Below are 12550 nucleotides of genomic sequence, written 5' to 3'. Positions count from 1 at the left end.
TGTGCATGCACGCAGTACATGCTTGTGAAGCCTCCTCTCCTGAAAATATGGCTTTGCAGGGAAGCACTCGAGACTTGCCCTCCTCCCCTGCTGTAGTTTTCTCGCACCATCACATTTCTTGCTCGAGTGGCATATCTTACAGTGCTTAGCAGCAAAAAGGATTTGTGCAATTATTGACGAGGCTGTCATGAAATAACAAAAATAATAATGTTTTGGTAGCGATATGCTGCTGCTATATACCGACTCCAAATTTTCTTATATATATATATACTTTTTTTTAGTGGTATTCGCTTAGAAGCAACCTTCACTTGGAAACCGATGTTTCGGATCCTGAATTTTAGGTATCCAAACAAAACCAAATGGGGTCGGTCGGTTTTGAAATCGAATTCAAATCGTTAATTTTAGGTAATTGGCTCTTTATAACCACAAACGAAGTGGCCATCCTTTTCCCTTAGTTTATTTTTTCACCACCAAAGTGTGGCTTGGGTAATTGCTTTGGAGCACCGCATCTGTTGTTTGCCACCCACCCGTTTCTTCAGATGATCATATTCCCCATCTTTTATCGATTCTGATTTCTCTTATGCTATCTATTATATAATCATTGCTCGTCTTACTTTGTGATGTGGAACACATTCGGATTAAGATACTTGCAAGTAAACATCTTCCGGTCGAGGAGGAATTGGGTTGCATCAATGCCTTCCGACTAATTAAGTTTCATGCAAGCAAACAAACAAAGCTTTCTTTCTCGGAGAACATGTGGAATCAGCACAGAGATAATGGGCGTGATGTGTGCAGCATATGCTCCGAAGCGAAGAAGAGATGTGATCCATCACTTTGATGTAATGTTTGCCATCATCAAGTCCGGAATCATCCCTCTCGCGCCACTGCTCATCGGTCTCAACTTGTGTCATGCTTGGTGATGTCGAGGTGACTTGTGTGGGTGCAACATGCAAGTGGATGAACATTTACAGGGCATTAACCTCCAACAATAATTGAGTTGCATGCATCAAAACCCTAGTTAGAAATCACATCCATTGATCCCTTTCTGTTGCCGAAGAGCTGATCTTAAGCTTCCTAAAAGGACCGGACAGCTCCCCTTGGAGTCCGAGAAACAATGTTGCGGACTTCATCTGGCGAGCAGATACACTTTATTTACTAAGAGTTGTGACCACCGAGAGGAACCTCAGGTGCTGCTCCACTCATGTAGCTTTTTAGCATGTCATATAACTCATCCATGCTCCACAAGCCATCGCCAACATTTCTGCTGCAATCGTCGTTGGATACGGTGCAATCGACGGCTGGATAAGTAGGCGCCGATGCCGGCGACATCGGCGATAGGTCCCAGCTGGTGTCTAGGTCGTAGGCGTCGCTCGTGGAGTAGCCAGTGGCGAAAGGGTTGAAGGTGACGGCATCGAGCTCGTCGGGTGGCCTCGATGGGAGCTCGGACATGTGATCTGTGAGCTGAGGCAGCGCGGTGGAGCAGGACGATGAGGCGAGTGAGTCCCGGTAATGAGCTTGCTGGGTTCCGGTGTTGGTGCTGGCATCTTGAGATTGCGTGGTGTGAGAAGAGTCCATGTTGGCAAGCAACCTCGGCATCCAGTAGCAGCGCACGGCATCTCGGAACGTGGCGCTGTTGGCGTCCACCTTCAGCTGCCTCGCCTGCTTCTGCACTCGAGTCCTCCAGTAGTTCTTTATCTCGTTGTCTGTTCTCCCCGGTAGATGTTGCGCAATTCTAGACCACCTACATATGCATAAAACTAGCTGCATCAATCTCATCAGAAAACGAGGATGCATCGACCAAAAGTCGACTTGCATCTGGAAACATCACGGTTGACTCGATCATGAGAAGAATTAATGACCTGTTTCCCCACTTGGCATGGAGTTCAAGGATCAGCAGCTGTTCTTCAGGGGAGAGATTGCCTCGCTTTACATCAGGCTTCAAGTAATTCAACCACCTAAGCCGACAACTCTTGCCGGTTCTCTTCAAGCCTATGAATCAGCCGGCTATAGATTAGGAACGAATCACAGACGCCTGAAACATGAAGGGAATTAAGACTAGCAGCCTTTTCCTGCAGGCAAGCTGTACCTGAGCACCTAGCAAGGAGATTCCAACGACCTTCGCCGTGGCAAGCAATGTAGTGGATGAGGAGCTTGTCCTCCTCTAGAGTCCAAGGCCCTCTCCGTAGCTCCATGTCCTCCTCACACATTCTTGCCTCCTAAGAAAGCCTTCTTCTATAGGGAGCCTTGGGGAAGCTACACGGAGGGAGAGGGCTAAGTTTCCGTGTTATATAGAGCATGCCATGGAGAGCCAAAGCCTACCAATAATGGGATACATTTGAAACAGTAGTACCTTAAAGATAAACCTCTTATTGGTGCCTCTTTGCTTTATGAATTGTGCCCAATCATACAGGAATATTTGGTGCTGAACTGCTCTTTACTCGGTCTTTGAGGTCTATAGTGGAGAAAGAAAAGGGAATCTATGAGCTCCATGGAGATGGAGTCATTCATTCAATCCTCTGCGGAGGATTTGATGGTGTTCGTGGATTCTTTCTGCGTGAAACGTGTTTGACTGAACAATAGATTCAGTGGTTCATATATAAATATACAGTGCTGAACTGGAACTGCTTAGAGAGATAAGTAGGGGGAGCTTATTTGCCTAATTCTGCGGCAGTTAGGCTGCTGGAATCTCAAGAACTCCCCTAACATCCTGTTGAGCTTCATGTTTAGGGATGTCTCCCTCATGGAACAAAGAGAGAGAGAGAGATTGATTTCCACCATTTCAACAACAGGAAACAAAGGAGGGAGCCACTCCATAATGATGTCCTCCGGCCTTGGAACATCATATTTCACCCCTGACAAATTTTTCTCGATCCATACTGCCAAGGATAGATAACAAGTAAGGAGAGAAGAACGTGGTTAATCGGATGCATGATGTGCAGATCTACAATGAAATACAACTCGCTGCTCCGGAGAACTAGTTGAGCAACCACAGTGTTTGGAACTCCGAGTTAAGAAAGGTGACCATCCTATAGGTGTTTTGTTCCATACCGTGGCATATGTTACATAGGTTATCCCTAGCTAACAATTTCTTTGTTTTGCGGGAGCCTATCATTCAGGATTCAGTCATTGTTCTCTACTCATCACAGGCTGGTGAATGATCTGCACTGGAGGCAATTTATGTCCTCTGCTCCAGAAACAACAGCTCTGACATAAGTGTTTGTTTCCATGGACCCATTGTATTGTCCTTATCTAAAAAATGTAATATATGCAGTCATGCGCATGTCACTACAGAACGATCGTAATCTACGAGGATATATATATATATATATATATATATATACACATAGCTCCTATGTGTAGCGTTAGTCTAATATATTTCCCGTTTCCATACGCAAGCGAGGAATGTGATGTAGGCTTTCACTCTCTTATAGGCGTCACCTGCTACCCTATTGTCCATCTTAATTAAAAAAAAAAACTCAAGATAAGATCGATAAAAAATTGGAATTAATAGTTCGATAGTTCTGATTTGAAGTTGATAGTGATCCTTCACATCGTGGCAGGGTGAGCTAGTACGACTTGGTTCAGTCTCGCAAAATCGTTCACGTCGGCATTCGGTCATCGACGATCATGGCCCGGTGAGATCAGGCTAGGGCTATGGCTTTAAGGCCTGGGACTCCTTTGGGTTGACCATCTGCTTGGCCTCCGATCCCTGCACAAAGGTTGAGGTTGGGAAGGAGTTCTCGACTTCGTTCCCTCCGAAGAGCTTGTTAGTACTGAGTGGTTGGCTCCTGCCAAAATTCTCCCATTGGTTGATCCCACAAGGGGTTTTTATCCTCCCCCTAGGGGACCAGTGGTACATGTAATGTTTATTATTACTGGTATTGTACTCGGTCAACGCCATCTCGACTCTCGCAGGATGGAATTGTACTCGATGTGCATCGTCTCGACCTTTGTGGGACGATGTTGTACTTCATCAACACCATCCGACCTTTGTGGATTGGCATTGATCGAAGGAAAAGTTGAACATGATGTCCTAAATGTTGATGTGGCCGAGAGCAGTGATGGAGATAGATTCTCGAGACATGTCCTATCATAAGTTTTAGTAGTTTATTTTTTTATTTCAAAAATCTTAAACAGTCAAAAAAATAATATAATAATTAAATATCTCTATAAATAATGAATTTATCTCTTTTAATAATTTAATAAATGATTGATTTGAGAATTTATCTCTTTTGGATTCGTTTCCAAATTCGATCGAACCAAAACCATCGATAACAGTCAAGTCTTTTCCTCCCTGTCTCTACAGTCTACGAAGGGACAAGGCTACATGTATTATTGCATGCAAATCTAGAGGGATGAGGTCAAATTATATTTACATCAAATTATCTATATGGATCTATTCAATTTGTTCTGACGTAAACGCTACTATTGCCATCAATTCCAGAGTCGAATACTCTTCGTTCGTTACGAGAAGATAAACGTTGATACATGGAATGGAATGAAGAGTTACGTCCGATGCTAACTCGGCAAAGTCTATTGAAGGTTGACCAGCTTAGCTTTCATCTCACCATCGAATCACAAAATATTTTTTATAAGAAATTATATATTCTGACCCGATGAGATATATATTCTCGAGGCTTTCTCTATCTTGTAGATATATTAATCCACCATGCCCACCTCAATATCCACCTTAATCTCGTCTGAAAATTGATGTGATTCGTGGCAAGAACAAAAAGCGGCATCAAGATTTCATCCTCTAAGCATATGATGATCGATCTTTACATTAATTTACTTTGAAGGACATGATGCTGAGATGAGATGGACTGCTGTCCATCGAGTAATGCGCATCGAGTAGGTCATTCATGAGACCCCACGACGCATCAATTCAAGAGTCAAGATCAAAACTGGGATGGGACTCGGAAGAAATTGACAAGTGAAGCAAACAGCCAACGGGAGTAGATAATTTGACAGACTCTCCTCATCCCTCTTTCGAAGTGGGTCCAAAGAATGATGATCGAGCTGCGTGCTCTCCCACCAGTTGAGGATTTGGTGCACCGTTTCCTCTTCTGATAATGTCTGCCAAATAGAAAGATACCACAATGAGCTGCCGCCAACAGTGTGGTTATTTCAAATCAGAATCTGACACATGCTATTTCCTCGAAGAAAAACTGGCGAGGAAGACGAAGCTACGTACTGCAGGTGAGGATAGTGTGATTCGCTATGCATAAACTGTTGACCTCGGTGACTTTTTATTCGAGTCTTGAGTTTGGATCAACACCCGCTTTTATTCAGACCAACTGTTATCCTCGGTGGGAACTGACTGATCTCTCGATCAGTCCACTTTTCCTTGTTCGTTCGCTTTCTGTATCATTTTTCCTCGTGAGTGCGTTGTGCAGTCACAAATCCACGGAGGGCTCGCGTAAACCCGACTACAGCAGTGATGATGTGATAGGCAAAACATGTGGTATCACACATCTTACACGTTTAGATATCATTTTTATTGCCTGCAACTGCACCTGCTAAGAAATCTCAATCCAGAAGCAAAGGATCTACGACCGTAATTATTGTCCTTGGAACTTGTTTGATTAGGAAATGTAAAGAGCATCAACTTTACATTTAGTTTAACCCACAGCAAACGATATCTTTTTGAACAAAGAGATCTAGAAGAAGGAATGACGGATAAGAGAGGTAAAGAAAGAAACAAACAAACCGCAAGAAGAAGGAGTAATTATTGTGGGCACTCAAACCATCTTTTTATCCATAGCTATAGATAATGACCGAAAAGATCAATGATCGGTGGATCCATGTAATAATCTTCATCTTTTCCGGTGGTCCTCATCCCCCATGGGAGGAAAGAAGCCACATGTTCTTTTCGAGATGGAAGCAGTCAGCAGTCAGCAGTCAACAGTCAACAGTAAACAATTCTGTCAGATGATAAATGATTATTCTAAGCTGATCATTGAATTGTTCAAACACTACATCTCCTCTGTTATAAAAATATAAGTCTACAAATTATGTTTAACTATCATCAATTATCCCCGATGAGAAGTAAACTAACTATGCAGATATTAAAAACAAAATAGTAAGACCATTGACCATTGACCATTGACCATTAAATGGCAGATGTACAATCTAATGTTCAGACCTGTCCTTAGCATGCTAACGACGTGTCATGTTGGACTGCAACTAAATGCTTCGAACTAATCAATTGCGGTTCAATGTGACTTTCAACCATTATCAGTGACTGTACATATTTATTTAAGTCCAACGATAGCATGAATAGGACTATGAATCAATGATTTGAGTGCTATAATAATACAGATTATTATGATTAGTATGATAGCATTACGTACGAGGACGTGGGAAATCGAGACTTAAGATACGAAGACTGAAGCAGGCCTTATTGGGTCTATTTGGGCCCTATTTGATGGCCCAGTTGAACCGGTCCATCAGCAGTCCCTTCCGACTGGAACAGGCCTTCTTGGGTCTATTTGGGCCCTATTTGACGGCCCAGTTTAACCGGTCCATCAGTAGTCCGTTCTACTTTCTCCGCTCCGATCACCACAATGTTATTACCTTCGAGGATTTGCAGAGCCCTCTCGATGCGACTGTTCCACCGCCATCACCGTCTCCGACCCGCTAAAACCACCCGGGCCACTTCTTTCTCCTCCTCCACGACCAGCACCACCTCCTCAACCCCTCCCGATCCCAGCACCCTGTCCCACCTCGTCTCCCGACAGCACTGGTCCCGACTAAAAACCCTCATCTCCGCCTCCGCCGCGGCCGCCGCCACCACACCCGCCGATGCCGCCGTTTCCTTCCTCCGCATCCTTCTCGATTCTGCGTCCACCTCCTCCGTCGCCGCCCTCCGCTTCTCCCGCTGGTCCCAGTCCCACTACCGCTGCCCCCGCGCCTTCGACCTCCCCCTTCACTGTCGTCTCCTCCTCGCCCTCGCCGCCGACAAGCTCTACTCCGATCTCCGCTCCGAGCTTCACTACCTCGTCAGATCCGGCCCCCACTCCGCCGTCTCCATCCTCCACACCCTCGCAGTCTCCGCTGAGCCCTCCCGCCGGCGCCATGACTCCCTCTCCATCCTCGCCGACATGCTCATCCTCGCCCTCGTCAAGAACTCGAGGACCAGCGCCGCCATCGAGGTCTTTTATCGTTCTCGGGATTTCGGGTACCGACTCTCGGTCCTTTCGTGTAACCCCTTGCTGAGCTCTTTGATCAGAGAAGAGAAATTCGACGCCGTGGAGGCCGTGTATAAAGAGATGATTCGTAGGAGGATTCCCCCCAACCTGATCACTTTCAATACTGTCATCAATGGTTTCTGTAAGGAGGGGAAGCTAAGGAGGGCAGGGGATCTCACGGAGGACATGAAATCATGGGGGTTCTCGCCCTCGGTCATCACTTACAATACCCTAATCGATGGGTACTGCAAGAAGGGCGGGGCTGGGAAGATGTATAGGGCCGATGTCCTCTTGAAGCAGATGGTGGATGCCAACATCCACCCCAATGTTGTTACTTTTAATACTTTGATCGATGGGTACTGCAAGGATGGGAACAGTTCGTCTGCGATGAGGTTCTTCCAAGAAATGAAGCGGCAAGAGCTTTCTCCCGGTGTTGTCACTTATAATACGTTGATCAATGGGCTTTCTTGCGAGGGCAAGTTGAACGAAGCCCTTGAGCTGCTGAAGGAGATGGTGGAACTGAATCTGGCACCAAATGTGGTGACCTACAATGCTATCATCAATGGGTTCTGTAAGAAAAAAATGATGGCAGAGGCTAAAGGGATGTTTGATGTCATTATGGGGAAGAATTTGTTGCCAAATGTTATTACTTACAATACTTTGATTGACGGGTATTGTCGAGCAGGAATGATGGAGGATGCAATGGGGTTGAAACGATTGATGTTGGAGAAAGGTATTAGTCATAATGTTTCGACCTTTAGCTGCTTGATAAATGGGTTCTGTAAAGATGGGGATACGAAGAGTGTTGTGAAGCTGTTGGATGAAATGAGGGAGAAGAATGTAAGACCTGATATTGTGATTTACAATGTGCTGATTAGGGCTTTGTGCAAAGAAGGGGAGTTGACGAAGGCAGTCAAGCTTTTAGATGAGACGCTGGAGGTGGGTCTGAAGCCAACCCATGTAACATATAATACCATAATAGATGCGTTCTGTGTGAAAGGGAACCTTAGGGCAGCTTTGAACATGAGAGCAAGGATGGAGAGGGGTGGAAAGCGTGCAAATGTGGTCACTTATAACGTATTTATCAAGTACTTCTGTGGAAGAGGTAAGATGGAAGAGGCTAATGAGTTTCTAAATGAGATGTTGGAGAAAGGATTGGTTCCAAACAGGGTCACTTACAATATGATTAAGGATGAGATGATTGAGAGAGGTTATGTTCCTAGCATAGATGGACATCTTTGTAACAATGCCTCTTAGTAGGAAAAGAAACAAGAGAATGGAAGTTTTTTTACGTTAGCGTTATTTTTCAGGTGCAGAAAAAGATTATATTTCATAAGACTTTGTTTAAGAAAGACATTGCAGTTTTCAAGATAATATTCTAAATCTTTCCCATGCTATGACATGAGCTGGACGGATTTGTGTTGTTAATGGGTTAAGAGCTTTAGTAAATTTGGTCGTCCACTGCATGATTCGGTAAGATTACTGATGTTATGATCGAAATTAAAAGTGTTGGATTCTTGGAGAGAGGACTGATGTCTATAGACTTACTGCTCTTCTTGAATCTAATTATTGAAAATTTCACATTGATCATATGTTTTGTAGAAGCATGGATTTTCTTCTAGGATATGTGTGCTCATAGAATTAAATTCTGATGCTTTATGAACGCTGCTGTGGCTTTGTGTGAAAACTCAGGACACTGAAGAATAGTTTGGGTTCAAAAAGTCTGCAGATTGAAACAAATCAGTCTTTGTCTTCACTTTCTGATGGAAGGTGCACTGGTACTACTGCTACTATCGAGTATGAATGACAAAGCGAAATTGATGATACACATGATGTAGCATCCAAGTTTCTTTGAGCAGCAAGCACACCGTATTAAAAGAAATATCCACTGCAGGCATACATGTAACATTGCATGCTGAGGGCATACTGTAAGTATAGCTATACTTATCTACACACAGTTTAGGCAGTGCTTGCATCTCATTGTTTTGTATTCTTGGTAAATTCATGTTAGATAATTCATAGAGCCCTCACGAGGAACCTCGTAATTGTTCGCCCCTGTAATAATAGTATACAATGAATCAGCTTGCCAGCTTACATCTTTCTGAGGCCAAGAAATTTTGCTACTCTTGTTCTTTGTTTTGCAACTGCCTTATGCTTTTAATATATTTACTTGCAGAGCATTAACATCTTTTTTATGTTGTATTATTATCAGGAAATCATTACTAGTTTCCGTTAGCAGTCTTTGATGCCGGATTGGTGATTGTTCTCTTTGGAGGAATTAATTTTCTCTATTTGTTGCTTGCTTGTTCCTCATTGGATCAGCAGAAAGCAGTTGAAAGGTTGTGATAGTGTTATATACTTCATTCTAGCGTTCTGGAAGAATGAATGCTGACGGACGAAGCAGGCAACAAAACTATTTACTTCCCTCGAAGTCTATGGTGGCATCTAAAGTGCTGTTCTGATTACTCATGAAACAATTCCTGATTCCACCAGCAGAGTACTTGATGATCTGCAATGGCCACAACACAACATCATGCTCCTGCTCTTGGATCAAAAGATAAATGCATCTCTGAAATCATTGATGGATACCCGTCGATCCATTTGTCAAGACAAACTTCATCAACTTGTTCTCCATGGGTAAGGGCCTTCTCCATCAGCTTAATGGAAGCATGTGTGCAGCTCCTTCAAATGCCCCCACTTTGGTTGTCTTAGGTTGCCTAAATCAAGTGGAGAATCATAATCATAGCTGAATACTGCATGGATAGTGAATGGCTTAGGAGAAGAGAACCCGTCGTTTGATCTGGAAATCATCCATGTGAGAGACCGCCATGGACAATCATAACCAGTTACAACAACGACAATCATAACCAGTACTTGGAGACTACCATCCAAACTGTTGTCTTCAACCTCCAGCAATTCATCTGGTTCTACATGAAACCACAAGTTCTTCATTTGCTTACATCACTGTAGATTTACAACCTTGAGCTTTCTTGTGTTTGCAAGTTCTGTTCTTATGTCACAGTAAAAGTTTGGTAACCTGACAGGCACCGAAACATCTGATTCTCTCTTTATAACATCAGTGTTTCTGGCTACTGAATGTTTAGTCCTTTTCATCCTCGAGACAAGAAAAACAAAAGCTGTTTTCACAAAGTTGCCAAGAATTCAATGTTTACCATAACATTCTCTCTACTTGTGAATGTCCATTCTTTTAACTTGATCAGTGTACCCGACTGTATCTTTGCGTATGAACTTGACGCTGCATCTCATGTTGGTCTTAGCATTTTTCAGCTGATCACGGGTTACAAGGTGAATCTAAGTGAGAAATGCTCGACTGTGATTCCACACCAACATTGCATTCCTAATCTCGTTGCTCGACTGTGATTCCACACCAACATTGCATTCCTAATCTCGTTGCTCTTGCTCCTAACCAAATCCATGATGTTAAAAATTATAACGTTTTTCTGAGACATGTCTTATAAATTATTATGAATAGGAAGAATATGTATTATTAACATAATAATGAAAAGATTAAGTTTCTTTAAACTTGAATTCAGCATAAGCATCTAAAAGGATATATAATATTTAAGTTTATCATAACTTTTGAAAATAACAAAGAAGAATCTTGTTAAAATCGTATGTTATCCTTGTTAAAAAGGGGAGATTGTTAAATTTGAAATGAGTGACATGGCGAAGGAAAAAGTGATGTGCTAGAGGTTTGACAAAATATTGAAAGATGGGACAACATACCAAAATAGTGTAAAACTTGCTTAAAGCTTCTTAAATGTGTTGGGTGTGTGGTTGATTTGTCAAAGTCTTGATTTGGGTCATTATTGATCAATTTGAATTGGTATTGGACTGAAATAATATCAATTTGTTAAGAAAATCGTTAGTCTTGAATCCAGGATGAATTTAACCTGTTAGAAGGTCGAAACAATTGCCTAAACTAAACATGGGCAGTGGTAACGTCAAGTTCAAACGATAGTACCGCTTTAGTCAATTGACAAGTACTATTTATACTTTGTCAACTTTTCTGATAGTGGTATTACTAGATTTTAGATTTCTAACATAATTACGATGGTAGTACCATCCAGTGCCAACGATTGTACCACTCGTACTTTAAAATTTTATGGATTTGAATTTTTTACTCTATTCTTGAAGTCTTTTGGGCTTATAAATACCTCTCTCTCATGCTTGGTTGATGGAGCATTTATTTATAAGCTAGTAAAGTATTATAAACTCTCATTTTGAATATAATTTGAGTCTTTTCCTCTTGAATTTGGTTATAATTCTAAATTATAGAAGGTAAGAGATCTTATGTAAAAAGAGAATATGAATGTTATTTTTTTAGCCTCAAAAATAAAAAAAAATTATAACAATAGTAATTGATTTTCGCCTATTAAAAAAAAATCAATAATGAAAGTCAAACCGATAGTCTTGAGAAAAGATAAATCAAGAGTGGACATAGTTTGGAAAGACCAAACCATAATAAATTGGTTTGTCTCTCTTTACTTGTCTATTAATTTAATTTTATTTTATTTTCTTTACTTACAACTTTAACTTGATCAATAGAGTTTTGGAAATATGTTGATTTATTTATTGAGTTCTAAAATTGACTAAAAATTGAGATTGTACTAATTCATCCCTCTCTCCCCTTAGTGCCATTAAGATATTAATAGTTTTAAGGTATCGAGATGGTTGATACTTCACATCGCCCTACAACTCACAGAGCCATGACACATAAAAATTAGGTTATTTTGGGATAAGTTTTGTCTATTTTAGTGAGTGATCGTTCTACAGCCCTGTAAATTATTTTTACTCATAATTTTCAAGTAAAAAAACATAGAAAACAAGAAAAATAAATTGTAAACATATATATGACGACAAACGATTGAATGTGTTATAAGTATACTGTGGGAAAATCTAGAGGCGATATCATATACGTAGTAGAATAATAAGAAACAAAATTCTTAGATTTTTCAAAAAGATATTCGTCCTCGTACGAAGATTAGTGTGCAAAATTTACAAAGTCAAAAACTGCGTATACGAAAGATTGTGTTTTACCTAGGGAGATATCTATAATAATCCACTCAACTCATCGACTATGGACGTACTAGGCCACTACGTCATAGTCCCCAAAAGGGGAATCTAATTCATTGGACATGTTTGTCCTCAATTACCGTGTATCTATAGTCCCTCGTCCATCTAATATCCCATAAAGTATATACCGAACATGGTGTTGTCAGACCCATACGATTTCTACTCGAGTCTCGCTCTAATCAAATTCTTCGGAAGAACTTATTCTCTCTCAATCTGAATAACCCTAGTTAGGGATTTGTATCTCGATGTCCCTTTCGAGTAAC

At 41.6% G+C, this 12550-nt stretch overlaps 2 protein-coding genes across 5 annotated transcripts; one reads left to right on the top strand and one right to left on the bottom strand.

Annotated features, from left to right (window-relative positions):
* Positions 1–720: 720 nt before the first annotated feature.
* On the bottom strand, positions 721–2267 carry LOC103977211 (myb-related protein 305). Its single transcript, XM_009392662.3, has 3 exons — positions 2087–2267; positions 1860–1989; positions 721–1741 (listed from the first exon to the last, which is right to left on the bottom strand). Exons 1-3 carry the CDS (start codon positions 2205–2207, stop codon positions 1156–1158), a joined length of 837 nt encoding a protein of 278 aa, XP_009390937.2. The 5' UTR covers positions 2208–2267; the 3' UTR covers positions 721–1155.
* Positions 2268–6568: 4301 nt separating this feature from the next.
* Positions 6569–10379, top strand: LOC103977212 (pentatricopeptide repeat-containing protein At1g09820). Of its 4 annotated transcripts, XM_018823322.2 has the most exons (3): positions 6569–9118; positions 9403–9827; positions 9903–10379. In XM_018823322.2, the coding sequence occupies exon 1, from the start codon at positions 6603–6605 to the stop codon at positions 8445–8447; it is 1845 nt and encodes a 614-aa protein (XP_018678867.2). In that variant the 5' UTR covers positions 6569–6602; the 3' UTR covers positions 8448–9118; positions 9403–9827; positions 9903–10379. The 4 variants fall into 4 exon arrangements, with proteins under 4 accessions (XP_018678867.2, XP_065000174.1, XP_065000173.1 ...); XM_065144102.1 differs by having other exon boundaries at positions 9516–10379; XM_065144101.1 differs by having other exon boundaries at positions 9513–10379.
* Positions 10380–12550: the final 2171 nt, after the last annotated feature.

Source organism: Musa acuminata, chromosome BXJ3-3 (genome assembly GCF_036884655.1).
Source record: "Musa acuminata AAA Group cultivar baxijiao chromosome BXJ3-3, Cavendish_Baxijiao_AAA, whole genome shotgun sequence".
Taxonomy (NCBI): domain Eukaryota; kingdom Viridiplantae; phylum Streptophyta; class Magnoliopsida; order Zingiberales; family Musaceae; genus Musa; species Musa acuminata.
This window is presented reverse-complemented; position numbering and strand designations above follow the sequence as displayed.

What these genes read in the sequence shown, in the direction of transcription:
- LOC103977211 (XM_009392662.3), bottom strand. Translation starts at nt 2,207, where the DNA reads ATGTGTGAGGAGGACATGGAGCTACGGAGAGGGCCTTGGACTCTAGAG. An exon ending in TCTCCTTGCTAGGTGCTCAG is followed by an intron (nt 1,990 to 2,086) that starts GTACAGCTTGCC and finishes GCTGATTCATAG; the next exon opens with GCTTGAAGAGAACCGGCAAG. An exon ending in CATGCCAAGTGGGGAAACAG is followed by an intron (nt 1,742 to 1,859) that starts GTCATTAATTCT and finishes ATGCATATGTAG; the next exon opens with GTGGTCTAGAATTGCGCAAC.
- LOC103977212 (XM_065144102.1), top strand. Translation starts at nt 6,603, where the DNA reads ATGCGACTGTTCCACCGCCATCACCGTCTCCGACCCGCTAAAACCACC.